At 38.9% G+C, this 26,689-nt stretch overlaps 1 protein-coding gene across 9 annotated transcripts in view; it reads right to left on the bottom strand.

Annotated features, from left to right (window-relative positions):
• Window positions 1-26,689, bottom strand: part of FBXL13 (F-box and leucine rich repeat protein 13) — a 270,947-nt gene that overhangs the window by 36,790 nt on the left and 207,468 nt on the right. For all 9 annotated transcript variants that reach the window (XM_050782737.1, XM_050782740.1, XM_050782739.1 and 6 more), the window contains 3 exons: window positions 26,298-26,417; window positions 25,433-25,559; window positions 2,383-2,466 (listed from right to left, as the gene is read on the bottom strand). In XM_050782737.1, coding sequence (XP_050638694.1) covers window positions 2,383-2,466; window positions 25,433-25,559; window positions 26,298-26,417 — 331 coding nt within the window. The remainder of the gene's footprint in view (window positions 1-2,382; window positions 2,467-25,432; window positions 25,560-26,297; window positions 26,418-26,689) is intronic.

The following is a 26,689-nucleotide window of genomic DNA, read 5'->3' as shown; positions in this document are numbered from 1 at the left end:
TAAGATTCTTTCAGCTCCAGAAGTTTAGAATTCAATGCTAGAGGTCTAGAGCATCTTTTGAGCTGGAATCCTCTACAGCCCACCAGTTGAGATGGTATTGTAACACTCCTATTAGTCATGTTAAAACTTCTTGGAAAGTCTACTTCAAACTGACAGAGATAACTTCAGGTTTGCCATGCTCTGGGGACTTCTCAGCTTTTATTGCATTATCTTCCTACTTGTGGGATAAACCCTTTTATAGGTTTTTCTTTCTCTCTTTCTTCCCTCCCTCCCTCCCTCCTTCCCTCCTTCCCTTCCTTTCTTCCCTTTCCTTCCCCTCCTTCTCCTCCTCTTCTTCTTCTTCCTCCTCCTCCCCTCCTCTTCCTTCTCCTTCTCCTCTTCCTTCTTCTTCTTTCTTTCTCTCTCTCCCTCTCTGTCTCTTTCTCTTTCTCTCTCTCTTTCTATTTCTACTTTAGCTTCAGGCTTTTATGAGTGGTTGGGGTTTTAAACTCTCAAGGCACATTTATCTAGAACTTCCAATGTGTTTCAGTGCTTGCATTCCTAGGTTACTGCTTCCCTTCTTGTTCAATACATGTATGACAAATAACTTTGGGTTTTTTTCTAACAGCACATTGATATGCTTAAAGTGATGGAAAAATTACACTGTGGCTTGCTCACAGTATGTACTTTATGACTTCCTGCACATCACTGAAGAGTAGGTCTAGGAATTTTACTTTTCTTGCAAGCTCTTGAAGAATCAATTGAGCATGTAATCATTTATCCTAGCCAATTACTTATCTCATGCTTCCCATTCCCATAAAGGATGCTAGCAAGTATGTTTGAGTAACTTAAGTTCCTAACTGTTGAGTGTCTGGCATAATTTTTCAAACTCCCCCAACTTTCAATGATTAGATTCTATAACATTTCTATCTACAGAATACTTTGTTTATATGAGAAGACTTTTACCACATTGCAGTTCATCACTCTCCATGTAAAATATCCCTGTTTGTTTTGAATCTGACATGAGGAAGGGAGAGAGTAGACAGGGAAAAATGGGAAAATAAATCTCAATCACTTTGGCTGTGGAGACCTAACTAAGAGCCTGGAGTTGAACTTGGTTCAACTAGGATCACATATGTGTTGTTACATTTCCAATCCATTTCTTTTTTTTCTACTATGACCCACAAAATTTATTCAATTTGTACTTAATTAAACTAAAAAGTTTCTGCACAGCAAAAGAAACAGCAGAGTAAATAGACAATGAACAGAGTGTGAGAAAATCTTCACAATCTATACATCTGACAAAGGACTGAGATCCAAAATCTACAATGAACTCAAACAAATTAGCAAGAAAAAACCAAACAATCCCATCAAAAAGTGAGCTAAGGACATGAACAGATAATTCTCAAAAGAAGATGTACAAATGTCTAATAAACATGGGAAAAAATGCTCAACATCACAAATGATCAGGGAAATGCAAATCAAAACCACAATGTGAAACCATCTTACTCCTGCAAGACTGGTCATAATCAAAAAATCAAAAAATAATAAAAGTTGGCAGGGATGCAGTGAAAAGGGAACACTTCTGCACTGCTCGTAGGAATGTAAACTAGTACAGCCACTATAAAAAACAGTGTGGAGACTCCTTAAAGAGCTAAAAGTAGAACTACCATTTGATCCAGCAATCCCACTACTGGGTATCTACCCAGAAGAAAAAAAGTCATTGTATGAAAAAGATACTTGCACAAGCATGCTTATAGCAGGACAATTCGCAATTGCAAAATTGGGGAACCAACCCAAATGTCCATCAATCAATGAGTGGATAAAGAATTGTGATTATATATACACACATACACACACACACATATATACACATATATATACACACACACACATATATATATTCCATGTACACATTCCATACACACACACACACACACACATACATATATATATATGTGTGTATGGAATGTGTACATGGAATACTCTTCAGCCATAAAAATGAAATAATGGCATTTGCAGTAACCTGGATGGAATTGGAGACCATTATTCTAAGTGAAGTAACTCAGGAATGGAAAACCAAACACTGTATATTCTCACTCATAATTGGGAGCTAAGCTATGAGAATGCAAAGGTATATGAACGATGCAATGCATTTTGGGGACTTGGGGGAAAGGGTGGGAAATGAGTGAGGAATAAAAGACTACAAATTGGGTACAGTGTATACTGCTTAGGTGATGGGTGCACCAAAATCTCACAAATTACCACTAAAAAAAATGTACTCATGTAACCAAACACCACCCATTCCCCAAAAACCTATGGAAATAAGAAATAAAGTGAATTAATCAATTTTTTGAAAAATTTCAATCTTAATTCTCTAACAGATGATCTTAATGATCTTACCTGAATTCCAACATCAGTGATTCCATAACACTCGGATACAGAAAGTTCCTTCAATTTTTTATGTTTGGAAAGTACATTCAAACCCTAAAAATATTTAATATAAAGATCATTTGTGATTATCATTTAGTATGGAATATATAGTTCCAATAACCATTTATACAAACTGACAATATAAAAAATCATTTATGAAAACTAAAAAATTTTAGCTGCTGTCATATTTCTTTATACTTAACAAATGATAAGACCACTTAGGTTAGGCAATGCCATTAAGTAAAATTTTCAGGTTGTCTCTAATGTTTTACAAAAGCTTTTATGGAATCCCAGAGTCAGAAAACTCCCTTAGGAGGTTATTATCTTGCCACTTGTTTCCAGATACATGTTATCTGAATCAATATAAACAAATCCAACTTACTAATTTATTTTGAAGACACTTCATGTGGATAAAGAACCTATTTGTTAATATATTTTTATTTATGCCTAACCAAAACATCTTAAAATCTTTAGCTCATTTTATAATGATTAATCCCTTGAAGAGGAAGAGAATAGATCTTTACATAAAGGCCTAGAGACAGATAATCATTCAGTAATAAACCACTTCTTTTTCAGATTAAAAGCCTTGGATTTTTTTAATTAAAAAGAAGAGATTGCACTTCCAGCCTTAATTTTTTTATGTGTGATTGTGTTGTCCCATTTCTCAGTATTTTTTCCCCAAATTTACTGGCACAACACTCAGATAAGGAACTGACGAATGTGGCTTATTAATGCCATCGTTCTGTTTTTTAATCAGGATCACATTACTTTTATGTAATCCCATACAATGTGCTTCCTAAACTACATGGACAAGAGAAGGGTTGTTCCCACCCACGCCATTCTGTGATTCCACGGCTGGCTGGCAGGGAAAATACCAGAAATGACACATAGATTTGTCCTTTTTATATTTTATTTGCAGGATTGGTTTATATTTTATTGATCTTAAATACAACATTTGGACCACAGTTGAAAATGGGCTATGCAAATATTATATCTTGGTTTTTTTCTGTTTTTTTTGTTTTTGTTTTTGTTTTTTTTGTTTTTGTTTTTTTGTTTTGTTTTGTTTTTTTAAATTCCCAATGCACAGATTGGGCCTTCTCATTAAAAAAAAAAAAAAAAAAAGTCTGGATTAAGAAAAATGTGTTTTATTTAAGCCTCTGCTTAAACTATGATTTCTAATTTCTTTTAATGGTATTGCATACCACTCCAAAATAAAATCTGTGAATTCGTTTAACTTTTTAAAAACTTTTATTTGCATTTATTTTATGCTGAATTTATTCCTGTGCCATAAATTTTCATTTGTTTGTTCGGTTTCTTCAGGAATATATTTTTCTTCTATGCAACCTCATCCTTTCAATTTTATTGTTGACTGTGGATCTTTTGCTAGGAACCCATTATGTTTTCTGCCTCCCTGTTTCAAAACAAAGTCTGACCAAACCCTGCAGAGCCATCACATGTAGTCTGGGTTCCAGATGTGGATGCTATTTTATTCATGTTAAAAGAATTGGAAGAGTTTAGATATTCCCCAATAGAATCCAAATGGTTTGAACACAAATATCAAGTAAAAGATGCAAAGTTTGTCTCTTTACCCTATACTTGATAATAGCTAAGTATGTTTTAGTATCCTATAGAAAATTTGTCCTATGAAACTATCTCTGAAGTTTTCACTTAGATTTCACTTTTATGTAGTCAAGTTAGAATCTTTTAAGATGAGCCACAAATGAAGTGCATTTGCTAAATATGACATATAACAGCATATATGCTTATTACTTTATTCAAAATCATTAAAAATTAAAATATTAAGATGGAATGCCTTGTCTCATCACTGTAATTGTTCATTAAGACATATGGCCTAAAAATTGAATGGATCAACATTATTAGCCATTAGATAAATGCATAATGACATACCACAACATACTTACTAGGATGGCTATAATTTAAAATACAGATAATAAAATGCGTTGATGAGGATGTGGACAAATTGGATATACTGCTAGTGGAAATGTAAAATGAGCCAGCCACTTTGGAAAACAGTCTGGCATTTCCTCAAAAATTAAACATAGAGTTATACTATGACCCAGCAATTCTACTCCTAGGTTTATACCCAAAAGCAATGAAAACATATGTTTACAAAGACTTGTACATGAATGTTTATAGCAGCACTATTTATAATAAAATCCATGCATTCTTCAATAAATGGTGCTGGGAGAACCTGATATCTGTATATAGAAGAATGAAACTAGACTCCTGTATCTCCACATACAAAAATAAACTCAAAATAGATTAAAGACTTAAACATAAGGCCTGAAACTATAAAGCTATTAGAAGAAAACATAGGGGGAATGCTTCAGGGCACTGATCTTGGCAAAGATTTTATATAGCTAAGACTTCAAAACCACAGGTAACAAAAACAAAAATAGACAAATGGGATGATATCAAACTAAAAAGATTATACACAACACAGGAAACGATCAACAAAGTAAAGAGACAACCTACAGAATGGGAGAAGACATGTGTGAACTAGTCATACAACAAAGGACTAATATCCAGAATATACAAGGAACTCAAACAACTCAACAGCAAATAAACAAATGATCTGATTAAAAAGTGGACAAAGGAACTAAGCAGACATTTCTCAAAAGAAGACATATGTGAGGGCGATGTGGCTGTGATATCTGTCACCCCACTGATCGCCAGGGTTGATTCGGCTGATCTGGCTGGCTAGGCAGGTGTCCCCCTCTTCCCTCACTCTTCCATGTGTGTCCCTCCCCAAAGCTGCATGCTCAGTCAAAGAGGATAGCCAACCCTGATGGAGGAGGATATGGGTTATTGGTCTAGGGTATACAAGTAGCTGCACTTACCTGCCTGAACCTCCAAACAACCTCTTAAGAAGACATACAAATAGTCAACAAATATACGAAAAATCATCATCAGGGAAACATACATCAAAACCACAATGAGATGTCATCTCACCCCAGTTAGAATGGCTATTTTCAAAAAGACAACAAATAACAGTGCTGGTGAGGATGCAGAGAAAAGAAAACTCCTATATAGTGTTGGTGAGAATATAAATTAATACAGCGATTATGGAAAACAGCATAGAGATTTCTCTAAAAACAGAACTATCATATGATCCGGCAATCTCACTACTGGGTGTTTACCCAAAGGAAAGGAACTCAGTGTATCAAAGGGATATCTGCACTCCCATGTTTGCTGCAGCACTGCTCACAATAGCTAAGATATAGAATCAACCCAAATGTTAATCAACAGACAACTGGATAAAGAAAATGTAGTATATATACACAATGGAATACTATTCAGCCACAAAAAAAAGAATGAAATCCTGTCATTTGCAGCAACATGGATAAGCCTGGAGGACATGATGTTAAGCAAAATAAAGTTAAGCACAGAAAGATAAATACCACATGTCCTCACTTGTGGGAGCTAAGAAAAAGTAGAGTACAATTGTGGGAATTAGAGGATGGGAAGAGTGGCAGGGAGGGAGGATGGAGATTGGTTGGTTAACAATTTCAAAATTATAGTTTAATAGGAGGAATGAGTTCAGGTATTCTGCAGCACTGTGGGGTGAATATAGTTAACCATAATTTATTGTATATTTTCAAAAAACTAGAAGAGAGGATCTTTAATGCTCACAACACAAAGAAATGATAAATATTTGAGGTGATAGATGCTAATTACCATGATTAGATCATTACATAAGGAAATAACACTCTGCATTCCACAAATTATACAATTATTATGTGTCAACTAAAAAGAAAAGAAAAAAGTGGAAACAACCCAAACATCAATCTATCAGTTGATGAAAGAATAAATATAATATGTTATGTCCATACAACAGAAATGTCATCCTAAGTAAAAGAAGACAGACCCAAAAGGCCACCTATTGTTTGATTCCATCTGTATGAAGAAGAGTCCAGAACAGGCAAATATATAGAAACAGAAAGTAGATTAGCAGTTGCCTAGAGCGGGCTCAGGGGTGGGACAGGCATAAGGAGTGACTGCTAATGGGAAGGGCTTTTCTTTTGGGGAGTGAAGAAAACGTTCTGGAATTAGATTTTAGTGGTGGTTCCACCACAAACATACTAAAAACCACTGAATTGTATACTTTAAATTGGTGAGTTTTATGGTACGTGAATTATGTCTCAATAAAAAGTGTTCAAAAAAAGATTGATGTAATAATTGTATAAGTAAATAAAACTCAGAAAATATTCCTACAGCATCCTTCAGTCCAAGATGAATATAGATATTACCCACTTTTAATATATTTTTGTTAGCAACTTCAGACCCTGATGACCAAAATATTAGCCAAACAGGGAGCAAGAGATGTCACCATGCTCATGTGTTAGACAAGTAACTTGAAGCCCTTTCTCCTGGAAGTAAACACATCTTTGTAACTAAGCAGCAACAAATTGAGCCGGCAGAGATGAGGTCTCCACTAAAAATTGCCTCATGCTAGTTACAGGAGACCAGTGAATTTCACTGCTGAATAAGTGAAATACACTATTTCAGGCAACAGGATTCACTTTTAATTTTTTTTTCTTTTTTACTCAGAAGCTTTTTAGTTTAGTGACCTAAAGAATGTCAGAGCCAAAAAGGTAAATATTCTATTTGGCACTGTGAGGTTCATAAATGCTCCAAATTAGGAGGTGTTCTCTGAAACAAGTGACATTTACATTTTACAGATTTCTGGTGCCAAGGTTTTAGCTCTGGGAGGGACAGGAAGAGTGGAGTGGGAAGAGTACAGTGGGAAGACAAGCCAAAAATGAGGAGGCAAGAGGTAACAGCAAGATAGACTGACTCAGCCTCAGTGGGGCAAAAGGCAGATTGATGCTTACCTTTCAGGAAAACCGTGGCATCATTGCAATGGAAATCGTCCTTGGTCTCCCTCATAAGTCAGCCAAACTCATGAATGCTTTTACTGGAAAGAGGTTTTGCTCTTATTTTCCCAAAGCATAAAAAGGGACTACATTTCATGGTCAGGTGAAGTGCAGAGGAAAGCAGCTGGAGTGGTGGCCTGGAGAAGTCACCAGCATTACAGGTTGCATGAGAATGCGAGGCACCAGAAATTCACAGGAATCCTGGGGAATACTTTGCTCCTCCATCGCTAATGGAATCAAGGTGCCTAAATCTTAGGGGCCCAGGAATTCCGAGTGGAAAATTGGCTTCATTATATCTCCAGTATCAGGTTCATTGAGGGGCATATCAAGACATAAGGCTCAAAAGGAAGCAGGCACCAAGTCACAAGAACCTTGTACATTATTCTAAGGAATCTGGACTTCATCCTATGCAACAGAGTTAAACAGAACTTTCTCTCTCTGGGGAATATGAGCTGGTACATAAGTCACTATAATGAGGTTCCTTATGTACCAACTCATTCTCTACAGAAGGAATAAAGTATGTGTTTCAAGAGAGCTATAGGGACCACACAGCAGGGAATGAATGCTTCCAGTTGGAAGAAACAGGTGGCAGTCTAGAAAAGAGTTTCACAGAGGAAGGAGATTTTGAATCAAGCCTTAAAGATTAAGTATCATTTTGACGAGTGAAACAATGAGAACAGTGTTTCAGGCTGAGGAAACAGCCTGAACAGAGACTTCATGTGGAAAGTGTGAGTTGTTGGGAAGTAGTTCAGTCTGGGGTCACTGGGAGTAGTGGGAGGGAAGATGGAACACTGCCAGGAACAGACACATGCACACAGACATTTGAAAGCAGACAAATCCTTGAACACTACACTTTCCCCACACTTTTTCATCTGGAATTGTTTAGCTGATGTACATAGACAACAGCAATGAACTAGTTACCAAATATTGGAATGCTCTGTGTGTGTGTGTCTGTGTGTGTGTGTGTGTGTGTGTGCGCGTGTGTGTGGGTGTTATGTACTTACTATACGGCTGAGTCATACTACATCTGGCTTAGACTATCACCAACATAAATAGAAAACATGCTTCCCCAACTCTCTATTTTGAAAATATTCAAATGTACAGAAATGTTTAAAGAATAGTTACAAAGAATACCGACATACCCTTTACATAAATTCACCAATTATTAACATTTTGCCGCATTTATTTAGTTAAGTGTATATATGAACATACATATTTTATTTATATATATGTATGAACAAAGTTTTTATACATATGCATAGTTTATATATATAGTTATATATAAACACACACGTATATATACACAAATATACATAAATTTCTCTGAACTACTTGAAAATAAGTTTCAGATATCATGATGCTTTATCCCTGAATATTTCATGTGCATCTCCTTAGGAATAAGGACATTTTCCTATGTAACTATATAGTATTATTATGTATATATAGTATAGACATATATAGCATTATGACACCCAAGAAAATTAACAGTAATACCATAGTATCTAGTACAAAGTCAACATGCACATTTTTTTGTATCCAAGACCCAATTTGTGCATTGGATTTGGTTATCATGTCTTTTTAGTCTTTTTTTATTTTTATTTTTTATTTTTATTTTAAGACATTGACTTTTTTTAAGGATTTAGGCCAGTTATTATGTAGAGTGTCTCACATTCTGTATTTGTCTAATTGTTCCTTATGATTAGATTCAAGGTAAACTTTTTTTGCAAAAATACTCCTGAATTATTATAGCATCCCATTGGGAGGCACATATGTCCAGTTGTTCCACAATTGGTGATGCTGTTGGGCCACTTGGTTCAGAAGATGACTACCATAGATCTCTTCATTAGAAGAGGTACCCCTTTTTATTTAAAAAGTAATTTGTTGAGATGTCATAGTACACACAGAATATTCTGCAAACATGAGAAGTGTTTGTTATAAAGAATATATAGTAACATACTTAGGTTCAAAAAGCAGTATACAAAATTACATCTGCAGGCTGGGCACGGTGGCTCATGCCTGTAATCCCAGTACTTTGGGAGGCCAAGGTAGATGAATCACCTGAGGTCAAGACCAGCCTGGCCAACATGGCAAAACCCCATCTCTACTAAAAATACAAAAATTATCTGGGCATGGTGGCAGGTGCCTGTAATCCCAGCTACTCAGGAGGATGAGGCAGGAGAACCGCTTGAACCTGGGAGGCAGAAGTTGTAGTGAGCCAAGATCATGCTACTGCACTCCAGCCTGGATGACAGAGTGAGACTGTCTCCAAAAAAAAGGAAAAGATCACATCTTCATATGTGTGTGTATAGTGTATGCATATGTGTATTAAAAGAAATGGACGTTTTGGGCAGGGCGCAGTGGCTTACACCTGTAATCCCAGCACTTTGGGAGGCCAAGGCGAGTTGATCATGAGGTCAGGAGTCCGAGACCAGCCTGGCCAATATGGTGAAACCCCATCTCTACTAAGAATACAAAAATTAGCCAGGTGTGGTGGTCCGCACCTGTAGTCCCAGCTACTTGGGAGACTGAGGCAGAAGAATCGCTTGAACCCCAGAGGCGGAGGTTGCAGTGAGCAGAGATTACGCCACTGCACTCCAGTCTGGGCGACAGAGGGAGATTCCGTCTCAAAAAAAAAAAAAAGAAAAAAGAAAAAAAAAGAAATGGATGTTTTGGAGGGTGGGCAATGATACGTTTTTTCATTATCCATATTTCTTTTAGTATTATTAATGTTTATGAAAATAGCATAATTTGGAGGAGAAAAACCCAATATATAAGTCTCTTATTGAATATTTTTGTATATCAACAAAGAAGTATATAAAATATTAACACTAGGCTTTATTTCTTTATACAAAGCCACACAGTTCTGGTTAGTTTACTTTCTATTCTAAACAAACTATCAGCACAAATGCACTAATATTGAAGCAAAGTACTCAGCTATGAATGTTAACATGTACAAGTATTATATACATAGATGAACAGTTTTACTTTACAAATGATGGATACTGCTCTATCTTCATATTACTTGACCCGGCTTTGAAGCTTGACTCTGCTGACCATCGCCTGCTTTTTGAAATAGCATCTTCCTTGTTTCTCATGATATTACTCTGACCTCTTTCTCCACCTACTTCTCTGGATGTTCGTTTTCAGTTTCCTTTGTAGGTTCATCTTTCATATCTATCCAATACATACTGATGTTCCCTGGAGCTTGGAACTTGATCTTCTCTTCTCTTTCTATCTCTCAACCATGGGTTTGACCACTTCAGCCATCTCTAGATCTAGCCCAGATCTCTCTCCTGAGCTACAGATCTTGTTCGCTAACTGATAACTAGACATCTGAATGTGTCATAGGCCCCTCTAACTCAACACTGTTACTTTCAGAGGACTAGAATTCAAACTGGAAGCCATGAGATTTCACTGAGCTCTTCCTATTCTTTCTGCTAGCTTCAGTCAGGAGTCTGGTGAAAGATGAATGCTTGTGATGGACTTTCCTTTGATTTAAGTACATTGCTCCTTCCTCTGCATTTTGTACCTTTATGACCCTCTTTATAGGGCTCCAATTTCTCTATATGGGAAATCTATATAACCTAGGGTATTTGATATTTGAATTCAGCATATTGGAAAATGCACTCTATGAAATAAGATGGAATGGGGCACCCAGCACTCCAGGATGTAGTTATTGGGGGTATAGATCATGGGAAATCTAAAAAGGCCCCTGACAGTCAGTAAACATAAGAAGGCTTCTTTCATGCCTTTTTTGTTTGTTTTTAAGGATAAAACAGGGCATAAGTTTTTTCTGTGATAGAGGGTATAAAACCGGAGGGGGATGGTATTGAAAATCCTGTGTAAGTTTTCTTTCAGAAATGCTTGAATTTGAACACACTGAATTCCTATGGTTCCAGGTATCCTGAGGAAAACAAAGTAAAACAAAACAAAAACAAAGATTCCAAAAGTCAGATGGGTGTTTGTCTTCTCTGTCACCCAGAATCAAAGGGGCCCATAGTAAAGAGAGATGTGCTAGTACTAGTATTAAAATTGTCCAAAATGGAATTCAGCATCTTGTCTCCATACCCTAATTACTCTCCTAGGTTCTTTTCCTGGTTCATGGCACCACCATATTCACAACTGACCAAATAAAAACCTGAGCATTGTGTATGTCTCCTCTCTGCCTCCCTGTTCCCCATATTCAGACAATCACTAAGCCCTACCAAAGCTACCTCCTAAATATCTCTCAAATCTGCCGCCACCATCAAAACCTCACTATTTCTGGCTGTCATTGCAATTGCTCATCCCTTCTTCAATAGATCATCCACACTGCCACCAGAGTTATGTTTCTTGTGCACAAATCTGTCCTATTCTTCTACTCAGAGTTCTTCAATGGCTCCTACTACATACTGCATGTAGCCTGAACTGCTGTGCAGGGCACTCCAGGCCACCCAAATTCTGCCCTCCATCTCTTTCTCCAGCCCCATCTCCCACCACATCCCCTCTCTTCTCCGGCCATGCTCTGACAGAACTGAGTCATCTGTGGATCCCAACACATAACCCTCCTCATGCCTCCAGGCCTTCTCACCTGCTTCTTCCTCCAGCTTTCAGCTGCACCTCAAAAACTGAAAAGCTTCCCTTGACTCCTCCACAGAGACAATAGAGACAAGTGTTCTTTTTTTTTTTTTTTTTTAAGATGGAGTCTTGCTCTTGTCGCCCAGGCTGGAGTGCAATGGAGTGATTTCAGCTCACTGCAACCTCCGCCTCCTGGGTTCAAGCGATTTTCCTGCCTCAGCCTCCCAAGTAGCTGCAACTACAGGTGCCCGCCACCATGCCCAACTAATTTTTGTATTTTTAGTAGAGATGGGCTTTCACCATGTTGGCTAGGCTGGTCTCGAACTCCTGACCTCAGGTAATCCACCCGCCTCAACCTCCCAAAGTGCTGGGATTACAGGTGTGAGCCACCACGCCCAATCAAGTGTTCATTTTCTAACTTATCCATGCTGTTGTGGTGCAATGCCTCCATCTCCTTTTCAGCAAATAAATCTCATTATGTCATAATTCAAATAAATAATCACTAAGATGCATTGACTGCTTGCCATGTGCCAGTTTACATGCACTGCCTTACTTAATCCTCATAACAACACTGTGAGGTAGGTAATATTATAATCACCATTTTAAAGAGAAGGAAATGGAGGCACAGAGAAATTGAGTAACTTGCCTGCGGTCTCAAAGTGCCGTGGCACCAGCCAAGATATGAACCCATACTCTGAACTCATACTTTTAGTAACTTTTAACTATACAGTGGTGTTGCTTTTCTTGTTGTTGTTATTTTGCCATTAGACTATACCTTGAGACCAGTACTCTGTCTTTCAGTTTGGTACTCCCAGAACTTAACAATGTGTAGGATATATAGCTGACAATTAGTAAATATTTGTTGAGTGAATCAGTCTACTTATAAAATTATTTATTTATATGGACTCAATTTTCTCTTATCTTGCTGGCATATTCTCAGAATTTTTGGATGAAAAGTATTTCCATTTGGAATTGTTTGAATCAGGACTTACATTTCACATGCTTCTTTCTGAAAGATTTGCTGTTTGGTATTGCATACCACATTTCTTTCAGAAATAAAGAACAAAAGTTATACTTGGAAATATGTATTATCTCAATGAGCACATCCTCCTTCTAAATTCACTGATAATACTGTCATGTACAATGTTCTTGAAAATTTATCTTCATCTCCCAAGCAATCTTCCCTTTTCTTCTCTAGTTAGTAATTAGGATTTTATAAATATAATGTACCTTTTCTTCTCAATTATTTTATTTATTTTTGTTTGTTTTTGTTTGAGATGGAGTTTCGCTCTATAGCCAGGCTGGAGTGTAGTGGCGCGATCTTGGCTCACTGCAACCTCTGCCTCCCAGGTTCAAGCAATCCTCCTGCCTTAGCCTCCCGAGTAGCTGGGACTACAGGCACGTGCCACCACACCTGGCTAATTTTTGTGGGTTTTTTTAGTAGAGACGGGGTTTCACCATGTTGGGCAGGATGGTCTCGATCTCTTGACCTTGTGATTTGCCCGCCTTGGCTTCCCAAATACTCCCTGGGATTACAGGGTGCGCCACTGCTCCCGGCTGATTTTATTTTAATTTTTAAGAGACAGTGTCTCGCTGTATCACCCAGGCTGATCTCAAACTGCTGGGCTTAAGGGATCCTCCAGCTTCAGCTTCCTCGGTAGCTGGAACTACCAGTCTTCTCAATTATTTTTGTTTATTTCTACTTAATCAATTGTTAGTATGAATTTTGTAATCACATTTCTTTTGAAAATGTATCAACCTCTCTGACCTAATTTATTGACCTACAAGTCTAAAGGAAAGCCAGCTTTGATCACCACACAGAAATAGATTCTGTATTGTGATGCTCATAGAAGGAAGGAAAATTGGCATCTCTGTTACCTGGAAGTAGATCACCTGGCCTTGAGACTGCTTGCCTCCTACCTGATGGAGGTAGAGAGGACAGTCATGCTGCCAAAGATCCATCTTGAGGGAAGTGACAGGCTCAAGTTGGTCACTTTTGTTTGCAGTGTTTTTAGTAGGCACTTTGCTAGAAACAGGAGACAATGGACCATAACCTCTGTGAGAAGGAACCACTATCACTGCGTGATGGGACCAGCAGATTCACATAAGGCCACTGGCTGGAGAGAAGGGCCTGAGGAGGACTAGGAGAGGTCCAGCTCCATACGAAAAAAACCAAAAGTCCATAATTGGGCAGACTTCTTGTTATGTACTTTTTGAAAATCCATGGCAAATCCATTTGTCTCTGAACTACCCTGCTTCCTTTCAACTCTCATTCTTCCTATTTCTTGAATCCCAAGTGATTTCATGTGTTTCCTGCTTTAGAGATTTTGCTTCCCTGGATTCAGGCTTTATTTGTGTGTGTGTTCCATGCAGATGGGTGGTCTCTTTCAAGTGTATCATCAGATTTAAGACACGCAGCTGTAAGTGCTTTCACTCCAGCTCAGACCATATCTGAGACAATGTGGAATTTAAAGAAGCCTTAAATGTTTTGTTAAGAGGAAGGAACTCGTGCCAGATTCATTCATTCACTCACTGATCAAACATTTTGTGTGCCTCCTATGAACTAGGCATCTTGCTAGACATCCCAAAGACGGGATGATCCAGCCTCTTCCCTTGGGAAGCTTACAGTGCTATAGGGAGACAGGCATGGAACAGATACTAGAATATAACGAGCTGATTGCTTCAGTAGAGACATATAGAAAGTGCAGTGGAAACACAAAGTAGGAGATCCTAAGCCTGCCCAGAAATTCTAGGAAAGCTTCCCCACAGCTGAAACTTAAGAGATAAGCAAGGCCAAGCATGACAGCTGACGCCTATCATCCCAACACTTTAGAAGGCCGAGGCAAGAGGATCACTTGAGTCCAGGAGTTTCAGCCCAGTCTGGGGAACATAGCAAGACCCAATCTCTACAAAATAAAAATGGAAAAATCAGCCAGTCATGATGGTGTGTGCCTATAGTCCCAGCTACTCGGGAGGCTAAGGCAGGAGGATCGCTTGAGCCCAGGAGGTTGAGGCTGCAGTGAGCTATGATGATGCCACTGCACTCTGGACTAAGTGACACAGAAAGACTCTGTATCCAAAAAAAAAAACCCAAACAAACAAACAAACAAAAAGAAGAAGAATTTACTAGGCGGACAAGTAGGGGAGAGGGTGTTTCAGACAGAGGGAATAACTTGTAGAGATGGGGAAACAAGAACACAGCATGTTTGAGGAGCTGTAGGAGAGTCAGTTCTGTGTCTCTGGAGCTGAGGATGAGAGGCAGGAGTCAGCTGGAAGTAGGGCTGCAGGGGTGGGCAAGGGCCACCTCAGGAAGCGCTTGCTCTACCAGCCCATTGATACTGTAAGCAGTGTGGAGTCCCCAAGGAAATCTGAGCCAGGGAGTGATAGGCTCAGATAGATAGATAGATAGATAGATAGATAGATAGATAGATAGATAGATAGATAGATAGATAGATAGATAGATAGGCAGCAGACAGACAGACAGATATAATTTTTTTTTTTTTTTTTTTGAGACAGAGTCTCGCTGTGTCAAACAGGCTGGAGTGCAGTAGTGCGATCTCAGCTCACTGCAAGCTCCACCTCCCAGGTTTACGCCACTCTCCTGCCTCAGCCTCCTGTAGCTGGTACTACAGGCGCCCGCCACCACACCTGGCTAATTTTTTTTGTATTTTTAGTAGAGATGGGGTTTCACCGTGTTAGTCAGGATGGTCTCAATCTCCTGATCTCATGATCCGCCTGCCTCGGCCTCCCAAAGTGCTGTGAGTACAGGCGTAAGCCACCATGCCCAGCCAGATATTTTTTAAGTTTTGCTTTTTACTGACACAAAATAATTGTACCTATTTATGGGATACAGTGTGATGTTTCGACACATGTAGACATTGTGTAATGATCAAATCAGAGTAATTAGCATATCTATCACCTCATTGATCATTTATTTCTTTGTGGTGAGCGCATTTAGAATCCTTTCTTCTAGCTACTTTGAAATATACAATAATACATTATTGTTAACTACAGTCACCCTACCGTGCGATAGAACACCAGAACTTATTCCTCCTATCTCACTGTAACTTTGTACCTATTGACCAACCTCTCCTCATCTCCCCCTCACTGTCAGGCCTCTGAGCCCAAGCTAAGCCATCATATCCCCAGTGACCTGCACGTATACATCCAGATGGCCTGAAGCAACTGAAGATCCACAAAAAAAGTGAAAATAGTTTAACTGATGACCATTGTGATTTGTTTCTGCTCCACCTTAACTGATCAATGTACTTTGTAATCTCCCCTGCCCTTAAGAAGTTTCTTTGTAATTCTCCCCACCCTTGAGAATGTACTTGGTGAGCTTCATCCCCTGCCCCTAAAACATTGCTCTTAACTTCATCGCCTATCCTAAAACCTATAAGAACCAGTGATAATCCCACCACCCTTTGCTGACTCCTTTTACAGAATCAGCCCGCCTGCACCCAGGTGAAATAAACAGCCATGTTGCTCACACAAAGCCTGTTGGTGATCTCTTCACACGGACACGTGAGACACTCACCACTCCCTCCCCAGCCTCTGGTAACCACTATTCTCCTCTCTACTTCTATGAGATCCCCTTTTTTAGATTCCGCATATGAGTGAGATCATGAGATATCTGTCTTTCTGTGCTTGGATCTTTCTGTGCTTGGATTATTTCATTTAACACAATGTCCTTTAGGCTCATCCATGTTGTCATAAATGAAAAGATTTCACGCTTTTCGGGCTGAATAGTATTCTATTGTGCATATATATATCACATTTTTTAATCCATTCATCCATTGATGGACACTTAGGCTGATTGTATATATTGGCTGCAGTGCACATGGGAGTGCATATATATCTTTGACATACTGATTTAAATTCCTTTGTGGGTTTTTTGTTGTTGTTGTTTTGTTTTGTTTTATTTTTGAGATAGTCTCACTCTGTCACTCAGGCTGGAGTGCAGTGCTTCAGTGGCTCACTGCAACCTCTACCTCCTGGGTTCAGGCAGTTCTCGTGCTTCAGCCTCCCAAGTAGCTGGGATCACAGGTATGCACCACCATGTCCAGCTAATTTTTGTATTTTTAGTAAAGACAAGGTTTCGCCATGTTGGCCAGGCTAGTCTTGAACTCCTGGCCTCAAGTGATGTGCCTGCCTCGGCCTCCCAAAGTGCTGGCATTGCAGGCATGAGCCTCTGTGCCTGGCTTGATTTCATTTCCTCTGGATATATACCACGTAGTGGGATTGCCGGATCATATGATAGTTCTATTATTAATTTTTTGAGGGACCTCAATAATGTTTCCACAATGGCTATACTAATTGTAATTTCGATCAACAGTCTATAAGAGTTCCCCTTTCTGCATATCCTCGCCTGCATTTGTTACTTTTTGCTTTTTGATAATAGCCATTCTAACTGGCGTGAGGCAACAGCTCATTGCAGTTTTGATTTGCAGTTCCCTGGTGTTAATGATGTTGAGTTTGTCTTCATGTACCTGTTGGCCGTACACATGTATGTCTTCTTTTGATAAATGCCTATTCGGGTCTTTTGCCCATCGGATTATTTGTTTTTCTGCTATTGAGTTGTTTGAGTTCCTTGTATATTCTGGATATTGAACCCTTGTCAGATAAGCATAGTTTGTAAACATTTTCTCCCATTCCACAGGTGGTCTCTTCACTCTGCTCACTGTTTCCTTTGCCGTACAGAAGCTCTTTAGGTTGATATAATACCATTCTTCTATTTTTTTTCTTTTGTTGCCTGCGTTTTTGAGGTACCATCCAAAAAAATCTTTGCCCAAACCAATGTCCTGAAGTGTTTCGTCTATTCTTTATTCAAATAGTTTCATATTTCTGGCTCTTACATTTAAGTCCTTAATCCATTTTGAGTTGATTTTTGTATATGGTGAGAGATGGGAATCTAGTTCCATTCTTCTGCATGTAGCTATCCAGGTTTTCCAGCACCATTTATTAAAGAGAATGTTCTTTCCCCAATGTGTGTTCTTGGTGCCTTTTTCAAAACTCAGCTCGCTATAAATGTGTGGGCTTACTTCTGGTTTCTCTATTCTGTTCCACTGGTCTGTGTGTCTGTTTTTATAGACGGACTGAGATTTGCATGCTGGAAGCTAACCCTGCAGCAAAGGTGAGTATGAGAAATAGTGCTTGAACTAAGCCAGGGGCAGTGGGGATGGAGAGGAGGCAGATGGGCAGTTATAAGAAATGATTAGACTCTACCAATGACTATTAAAGTTCTCACATTGGCTTCTTTCTATTTTAGTATAGTATTTAGTAATAGATTTTTTGGCTAGAAATAGCTGAAACTAGATAGCCTTATAATACATACAATTAAAACTAACATGGAAACAGCATGCCAATATTCAATTAGAGTTCTTCTTTTTGCAATTCAATTTGAAAATAATCTGTATGCTGTCAGTAATTTAAGACCCATTATTACTGTGATAATAGTAATAGGTAACACTCCCCTAGGGAACTATGCTGTAATATGGCAGAGATAATATACAACACATTAGGAACTAAACCACACTTATTTTTTAAAAATCTAGAGACATTAACATCACCATATGATTTATGTTTTCTTAAAGAATGAATCCGTAATACAAACCCATTGATATTGCCTTGAAATGATCTAGATTGAGAAGTGTGATTTTCTGATAATTATGGACAACATGACCAATATTTATAATAGAAAAAATAATGTCATAAATGTAAAAACTGGCACTATTAACATATGTCAAGATGCTTTGTTGTCATTATCATCAGTGATTACTTGCTTAGCATCTGCCCCTACCCAGGCACATGAAGAACGGAAGGAGTTGCAGACCCAGGCAGGAGGTGTAACATACAGAAAGGTCCTGAGGTAGGAAGGGATTTGGCTTGAGGAGCTAAATGAGAGCAGTGGGGCTGAGGGAAAGGAAATGAGCTGAGCAGGGGCATGGTCCTGGAGTGGTAGACAGAGGTTTCTTTAATTAATAGTAAATGTTCCTTCAAATTTTGGTCATAGCTGGGTGTGCTGGCACTTGCCGATAGTCCTAGCTACTCAGGAGGCTGAAGCAGGACTATTGCTTCAGCCTAGGAGGTCGAGGCTGCAGTAAGCTTTGATGGTGCCACTGCATTCTAGCCTGGGGGGCAGAGTGAGGCTCTGTCTCTAAAAAAAATTTTTCTTTCTTTAATTTTTGTCTTTCCGATTTAATTTCTTGGTTTTATTAGACACTGTTGTTATTCCCATTACACTCCACACTTGACTACATCACCTGGTCCTCTTACAATCTTTTTGACCTTCTTTCTTTAGTCTCCTTCATGGATTTATCTTCTTCTTTCTACTCCCTAAGCACTGGTGTTCTGCTACATTCTTCCTGGGAGTACATTTCTCCTCATGCCCCTACGCTGTCCTTGAGGATCTTGGCCATATTCACACCTCCATGAGAGTGACTCCCCCATCTGCAGGTCTGGTAATCATTTCTCTCCCAATCCTTTGGCCTGAATATCCCACAGATTCTAACTCAGTCTGATAAAACTAAAACCATCTTTCCCTCAAAACCTGTTACTTCTCTTATATTACCTCTTTTTAGAGGTAGGACCTCCATCCACCCAAAGCCAGATTTAAAAAATTTTTTTTAATTTTTTTTTTTTAAGACAGGGTCTCACTTTGTCACCCAGGCTGGAGTACAGTGGTACAATCTCAGCTCGCTGTAGCTTTGACCTCTTGGACTCAAGTGATCCTCCCACCTCAGACCTCCAGGTAGCTGGCACTACAGGAGTCTGCCACCATGCCTGTCTAATTTTTTTTTTTCTGTATTTTTGTAGAGATGGGGTTTTGTCATGTTGGCCAAGCTGGTCTTGAATTCTTGAGATCAAGTGATCTGCCCACCTCAGCCTCCCAAAATGCTAGGATTACAGGTGTAAGCTACCACACCTGGCCAATTCTTAAATTTTTTATTCCAAAGCCAGAACTTTTAAGTCAATTCTTATCTTCCCATCCCTCCACCCAGGTCCTCATTTTCCACAATAATCAATCACCAAGTTATTTCAGTTTTAGCTACTAAACATTCTTTAATATGTCCTTTCCATGCTTGTTCAAGCCTCTGACCTAGTTCAAGAACTCCTCATCTCTTCCTTTAACTACGAAAATACCTCCTACTTGCCTCCCTGCCCCCAGTCCTTCTCCTCTTCAGTCTGTCCCCCAGAGAACAACCCAAATAATCTACCTAAAATGGAAGGCTGACTATGACTATGACTCCCCTACACATCACCCATTAGTGCAAGTCCAATCTCCTTGACAGAGCATGAAATTCCCTCCATGATATCTTTTTATATAGTGTATTCTAGCAGGACTAAGCTAAATCAAGTTCCTTGAACAAGGATACATTCACATGCTTCTGTGTTGGGCAGGCTGAATTAAGAGATGCTTTCCTCTTCTCACCTCTATCACTATGCCTGCCCCATCACATCTAAATTGCCCACACCCACCCTTCCAAACTGGGCTGCAGAAAATAGGTCTTACTCACATTTGTTAATCCTAGAGCCTAGCATTTTTTTCCTTCATTCAATGAGTATTGATCAAGTGTCTACTACTTCCCAGGGTTCTGGGAAAACAGCAGTAAACAAAACAAAGTTTCAGTCTTCATGGATCTGATATTCTAGTGAGGGAACTGCAGGAGATTGCCTACATAACAGGCACTGAAGATCTTGTACTCATAATAAAAATTTTTGAAAATCAAGCAAATAAAAAGAGTGTTCTTAAACCACTGTCTCAGCACACTGTCTGGGAGACTGCTCTGACTCACTTTTCCTTTAAACAACAAATATGGTGGTGACTAAGGCAACTTAAGTAACAGACTGAACTGCCCTCACCATGGATCCTGTGGTCTTTAGTAAATGATAATCTGATTAAGTAGCAGAAAATATTTTCCCACATACATGGAGATATAACCTCATATTCAAATAATCCTCTGGAGCAGGAAGGGAATGAATAATAGCCCATTTAAGTGAATATTTTGAAAAGCTGTAGGAGATTAAAGATTTCTAAAGATACCTTAAGATATTATCACATTAGTAAGCTATTTCTCCCACTTAGAACCCTATCCTGTTTATATAAGAAGAGGCAAATTGACATATTTCCTCTTTCCCTAATATGTACTTGGTAGGTAACTTCCTAAACAACTTTTATTCATGGATGATACAATAAATGATTCACTATTTTCCACAAAAGGAATAACTGAGGAGAATAAGATTGTTATAAGAAACATATAAATCTTGAAATAACTGTGTTCTCCCCTTTGCTTCCCCCATTTAAGTTAGTTCTCTCCAATAAACATCTTTCTGGATTTCTAAATGTCTGGATTTTTGCCTTTGCTGATCCACTTCTTGAGTTTTCATGATTGTTCAGAACACAATGTCCCTTTAGCCTCTCCAACCCCAAAAAGCTCTTCTACTTTTGAGGTGTGAATTTCAATTGGTTTCCTGAGCTACATCTCTATAAAGCTGTCCTGCAAGTGAATCAAACTAAACATGTTCATTTTCCCAACCTGCAGCAAACCTGCTCCCTGATTGTGTAAGAGACATAGCTGAGGAAGGCACACCATCCTTTATGCAGATGCTCAAGCCAAAACTCTGGTGCCATCCTTGATTTGCTCCCTCTCTTCCTTATCCTCACATTCAGTTGAGCTCTATCTCATTGTTTCTTCTTCCTCAGTGTCTCCCAACTGTGCTGACTTTGCTACATGCTTACTGCCCTCTCCCTAACACAGGCGTTCATAACTTTTCACCTGGATGACTGCTTTATAATTGGTCACTATGCATCTATGATTCCCATATCTGTCTAGCAGATAGAAGTGACCTTTTCAGAATAAAAAAAATCTGACCATATTACTGTTCTGACGATACTGAATGTCCTTCCACGGCCCAAAGAGCAGAGATCAAATTCCTTAATGTGGCCTCTGGACCCTCAATGACCTGATCCCTGTCTACCTCTTAAACATCATCTCTCACCATACTTCTCAGGCCATACTCAAATGTGTGAGTTTCTTGATGTCTCACAGTTTTAAACCTCTATGCCTTTGTGCAGGCTGCTTCTCTGGCTCACAGAACATCCTTTCTTCTCTGGGAAAAGAAGTCCTCTGAGCCAGGTTAGGTTTCCCCTCTGTTTCCCACACTCATCATACTGTGTAACCACTTGCCCCACTCCTGTCTTCCCACTAGAATGTAAGTACTAGGAGGAGGAATCATGGCTGTTTTGTTCATTCCAGTATTCTCAGCACTGAGCACAATGTAGTCAGAGTAAATACTTGTTAACTAAATGAGTAGTGTGATTCTAACAAAATTCACCATTAAGAATTGAGAATGAACACAATTATTAGAAAATATGGGAAATTTTCCCCCAAATGGCACAACTGGTCACATTTGATCTTTGCTGGGTATCTGCAACATTCCAGTTTAAATCCTGAATGTTATGTCTGTAGTCAAATTTGCACTTACTCAGACCTATAATCAATCAGGCTGGTGTTTAGCTGCCCAAGTTGACATCCGGGATGACTCATTTTAATTTGACTGTTTGAGGTTAGCTTCCTCAGCTGTTGTAGCACTGTAATTGTCAATCATTTGCTTTTTAGATCAGAGTTTAACTGACTTGGAGGAAGAAAACAACAGAAGACTTATTTTTCAATCTTGTAGCAGAAAACAATTAGTATAATTCCCCATAGATATCCATTTACAATTCTCTTAAATTACATATATGCTTCGGAAGAAAATAAAAACAGAGACTAGAACTCAAGGCTATACTCCGAAGTTTTTTGTTTTTTGTTTTCTTGAGACAGGATCTTACTCTGTTGCCCAGGTTTCCCAGGCTAGAGTGCAGTGGTACAATCACAGCTCGCTAGCCTCGACCTCCCGGGCTCAAGCCATACTCCCACCTCTCAGCCTCCTGAGTAGCTGGGTCTGTAGGTGCGCATCATCACACCTGGCTAATTTTTGTATGTTTTGTAGAGATGGGGTTTCATCATGTTACCCAGGCTGGTCTCAAACTCTTGGGTTCAAGTGACCTGCCTGCCTCAGTCTCCCAAAGTGCTGGGATTACAGGCATGAGCCATTGTGCCTGGCCTATATTCCTAAGTTTTTAACTTGTCCTCTGTAGATAAAATTTTAATATACAGTCTTTAAAAATAAAACCTGAGCTTTCCCCAAATGCTAAAAACTAAATAAGCATTTTAACCTTCACTCCATTCAGTCAACAAATATTCCCCAGGCACTTCAGCCTTGTGGTAAGTGCTGCGGGGGAATCATATTTTGATGTGTTTTATAATGTGCTTTGATTCTCTACTTCTCGTCACTCTGTGACCCTTCAGACAACAGCTGGCCATTCTACTCCTATGTGTCAGGAAAAGGTTCTTACAGAAGAACACAGGAGAAAAATCCTGGGCCTTTAAGCTTCAAAAGCCCAAGCCCTGAAAGACTTGGAGCATAACATTTTTCAAAACCATGTAATCGGTTGGAACATTCTTTTCCACCCTCAGATTAGGAAAATAATCTATGTCAAAAGGAGAGGAGCAAATATGAGAAGAGGGGAGAGAGGAGGTGGAGGGGAAGAAGATGAGAAGGGAGAGGAGGAAAGGAGAGGACAGGGGAAAAGAGGAGGGGAGGGGAGAGCCAGAGGGAAGCAAATGCTGAGAAATTCACCATATGGGGCTCTGTTCTAGACCTTCTCAGTCTCTACCCAGCTAGAGAAAAAGTTGGAACCCCCAGGTAGGCTTGGGGACCTAAGTAGATGGGAACCCATTCCACCTTTCCCAGGAGGGTTGATAAAAGCAGTAAGACAGAGTGTTCCTGTGCTCGTCATTGCATCAGTTAAGAGTCAATGGGAAAAGGAGAAACAACCCTGAGCATTCAAAACTGAGATTTAATTTTAATGGGGGAGTGGCTACATAGGTGGTAGAGAAACTGAGAAGCCAATGGGACAGTGACAAAATCTAGAACTTAGCAGCAGTAGGAAGCCACTACTGTCCCTATGCTGGAAGGACAATGGGAAGATATGATGTTATAGAAGCCCAGAGGTCAAGGTCATTCAGGGAAGCTAGAACCACAGCAGGCCTGTGGTTCAGAGGGGAGTATACCACTAAAGAAATGCAGCTGATGATGATGATGCAAAGAAAGGTAGAGGAAAACCTTGGAATATCCCTTCTGCTGGCCCTTTAATCACTCACAAATGTCTCACAAGCACCAACCCTACTCTGGAATCCAGCTGACTTGTGTGAGTCACTGTGTAGCGGAGCAAGGGGAGGGTGAGTCATGGGTTTGGGGGCAAAAACATCCATGATGCGGGAGCAAGAAAATGTCTCCAGCAGGTGTCTAGGACTGTGGACCTAAGACAGCCTCACAGGATCTCCATGATGCAGAAAAACCCAGAGGAGCCCCGAGCAAGGCAGACATGACAGGGAAGCCTGAAGACTTGAAGGGGCCTTGGAGTTGGAACAAGGAAGAGACATCCGGGATCCACCTGGACAGGAAACTAAACACCAAATGGGCCCTCGTACATCTCAGTGAATTCCAGCTTGGACAGAAGACAACATTGAGAAGACCAGACACTGACCCTGCCATAATGAGTTGACTCCATGATACTGCTCCCTACCCATAATCTCCTATCACTCATGGATGATATGGAAGGGAAGAGGAGATCATCTAGCAGAAAGGAGGCTGAATCCAAGTTCATTCATAGATAAAGAAAGGAAAGAACCTAGACCAATGAACAGATCTAGTCCTTCATTTAAAAGACTCCACTGAATGTTGACGAAGGATGAACACATAACACAGATGTCTGCAATGCAGTGAGAAGCGGAGAGAAACAGTTCATGTTAAAGGATGCACTGGGGCTATTCCTCCTATATAGGAAGGATATAGGATATAAGATATTGTCTTCCTATATCCCTCCAAATGCATGATTTTCAAGAGAAGTCCATATATTCCTTAATATAACTATAGCCCATTTAGTTCTTTCAGAAACATGACAAATCTCTCAGGGTTATCCTCCTTTTGATTAGTAAATGGGGCAGTCCCAGAGGGATAAGATGGATATGGCCTGAGTCTCAACCCTGATGAATACAATCAGCAGCTTGCAGGAAATGAATTCCTTAAAATATATCCTTTTGTAGATTTGTTGAGGCCATTTCTAGACTTAGAGTCTTGAACTAAAGACTTAGATCTCAAGGCATTCAGGCAGTCTTATAAAATGTGCAATCTGTAAGAAACATATAGTTAAGCCATCTAACATATATTATCTCCAAAACTTCTATAATGAAACAAATCTCAAATTATCATGACATACTCTGATCTATCATGACTTTCCTCCAAATACAATATTTTGCTATTTTTTTAAACAGAGAAACATGACTGTTGATTCACAAAGAAACTTTTTTATCACCCTTCTAGAAACAATATCCCTAAACTTCACTTTCATAATAGGATAAGAAATAAAACATATTGTTGTTCTCTCCATTGTTTACAAAACAGCAAATAATTGTATTATAGAAAACAAAAGTCATTGTACTGTTTTGAATTTTTTTTACCTCATTAGAGATGTCTGTTCCAGAGAGATCTATTGATACCAAGGAAAAGATGTTCACAATATATCCAATTCCTTGGGCTGTCAAATGGTCACAATTTCGTAAACTCAAGTAGTTTAAATTAGGGCAGCTAAAAGAAAGTAGCATGAATTAATTTTAGCTGTCAATCATATTGTCAGTAAGCAATTTCTTCATATAAAAACTCTCTTGGGAAAACAAATGGTATTGAAGCAAGGATTTTCCTTTACTCAACATAAAAGTAAGACTAAAAGTAAAAAGTAATTTGACATTACAAAGCTGGATGAAAGGGCAGTAGATTATTATATGACTTTCTGTAATTTAGTTTCATATTGCGACTTCTACAAGGAAAAAATATATCACATACATATAAAAACTATCATGTAAGTACCACAATGAATGACCTCTAAAAGTGCAAGTTAAGATCCCTACTTATCCCTTACAAGTGTGCTACAGGAATTGTACAAGACCTCTGACAAGAGGGGAGTCAAGAATAAAGTAACCAGCCAGAATACCCCTTGGAAAATGCTGGAGTAAAGATAATCTCCTTGAAAAAGTAGATTAGAGATAATCTCCTTGAAAAAGTACAGCCACTCATATCTAGATATTCATTATTTCAGGAATGACTCCATCTCAGATGTAATTTAAATATAATAATATAATTTAAAAATTGGTCCAATCTGTGACTTCATATGTCTTTCACATGGTTTCACTGAATATTTAACCAGCTTCTGGGCATCTCTGATGTTCCCCCCAATGTCATGAAATCTTTGCTTTTAGGTGTCTCATTTCTCCTATTATCAAATATACAATTACTAATGATATGATGTAAAAGACTGTTTTATCATACCGCTCAGATAGTTTCATAACAGAGACATCACTTAGCCGCACGCAGTTGCTTAAATTTAGCTCTCTTATCCTTATGCTTGCAGGACCATCAAGAAATTGCCTTAGCCCCATATCACCAATTCTGTAGGAAAGAGTGAGAAAAACTTTACATGTGATTCTATATATAAACATATAGAATAGTATTAAAGTAATAGCTACCATACCCAACATAGTTCCAAAATACCAAGGTAATATCTATACACTGGTATTTTGTCAATATTTTAAAACTAAATTTGATTATATAGATTTTAATGTAAGAAAAAAGTAGAAATGAGAGGAATGGGAGAAGTATTAATTAAAATGTTATTTCTGTTCCTTTGTTCATAATTTTTAATAAGACAGATGGCCCTCAAG

This window comes from Macaca thibetana, chromosome 3 (genome assembly GCF_024542745.1).
Source record: "Macaca thibetana thibetana isolate TM-01 chromosome 3, ASM2454274v1, whole genome shotgun sequence".
In the NCBI taxonomy this organism is placed as follows: Eukaryota; Metazoa; Chordata; class Mammalia; order Primates; family Cercopithecidae; genus Macaca; species Macaca thibetana.
This window is presented reverse-complemented; position numbering and strand designations above follow the sequence as displayed.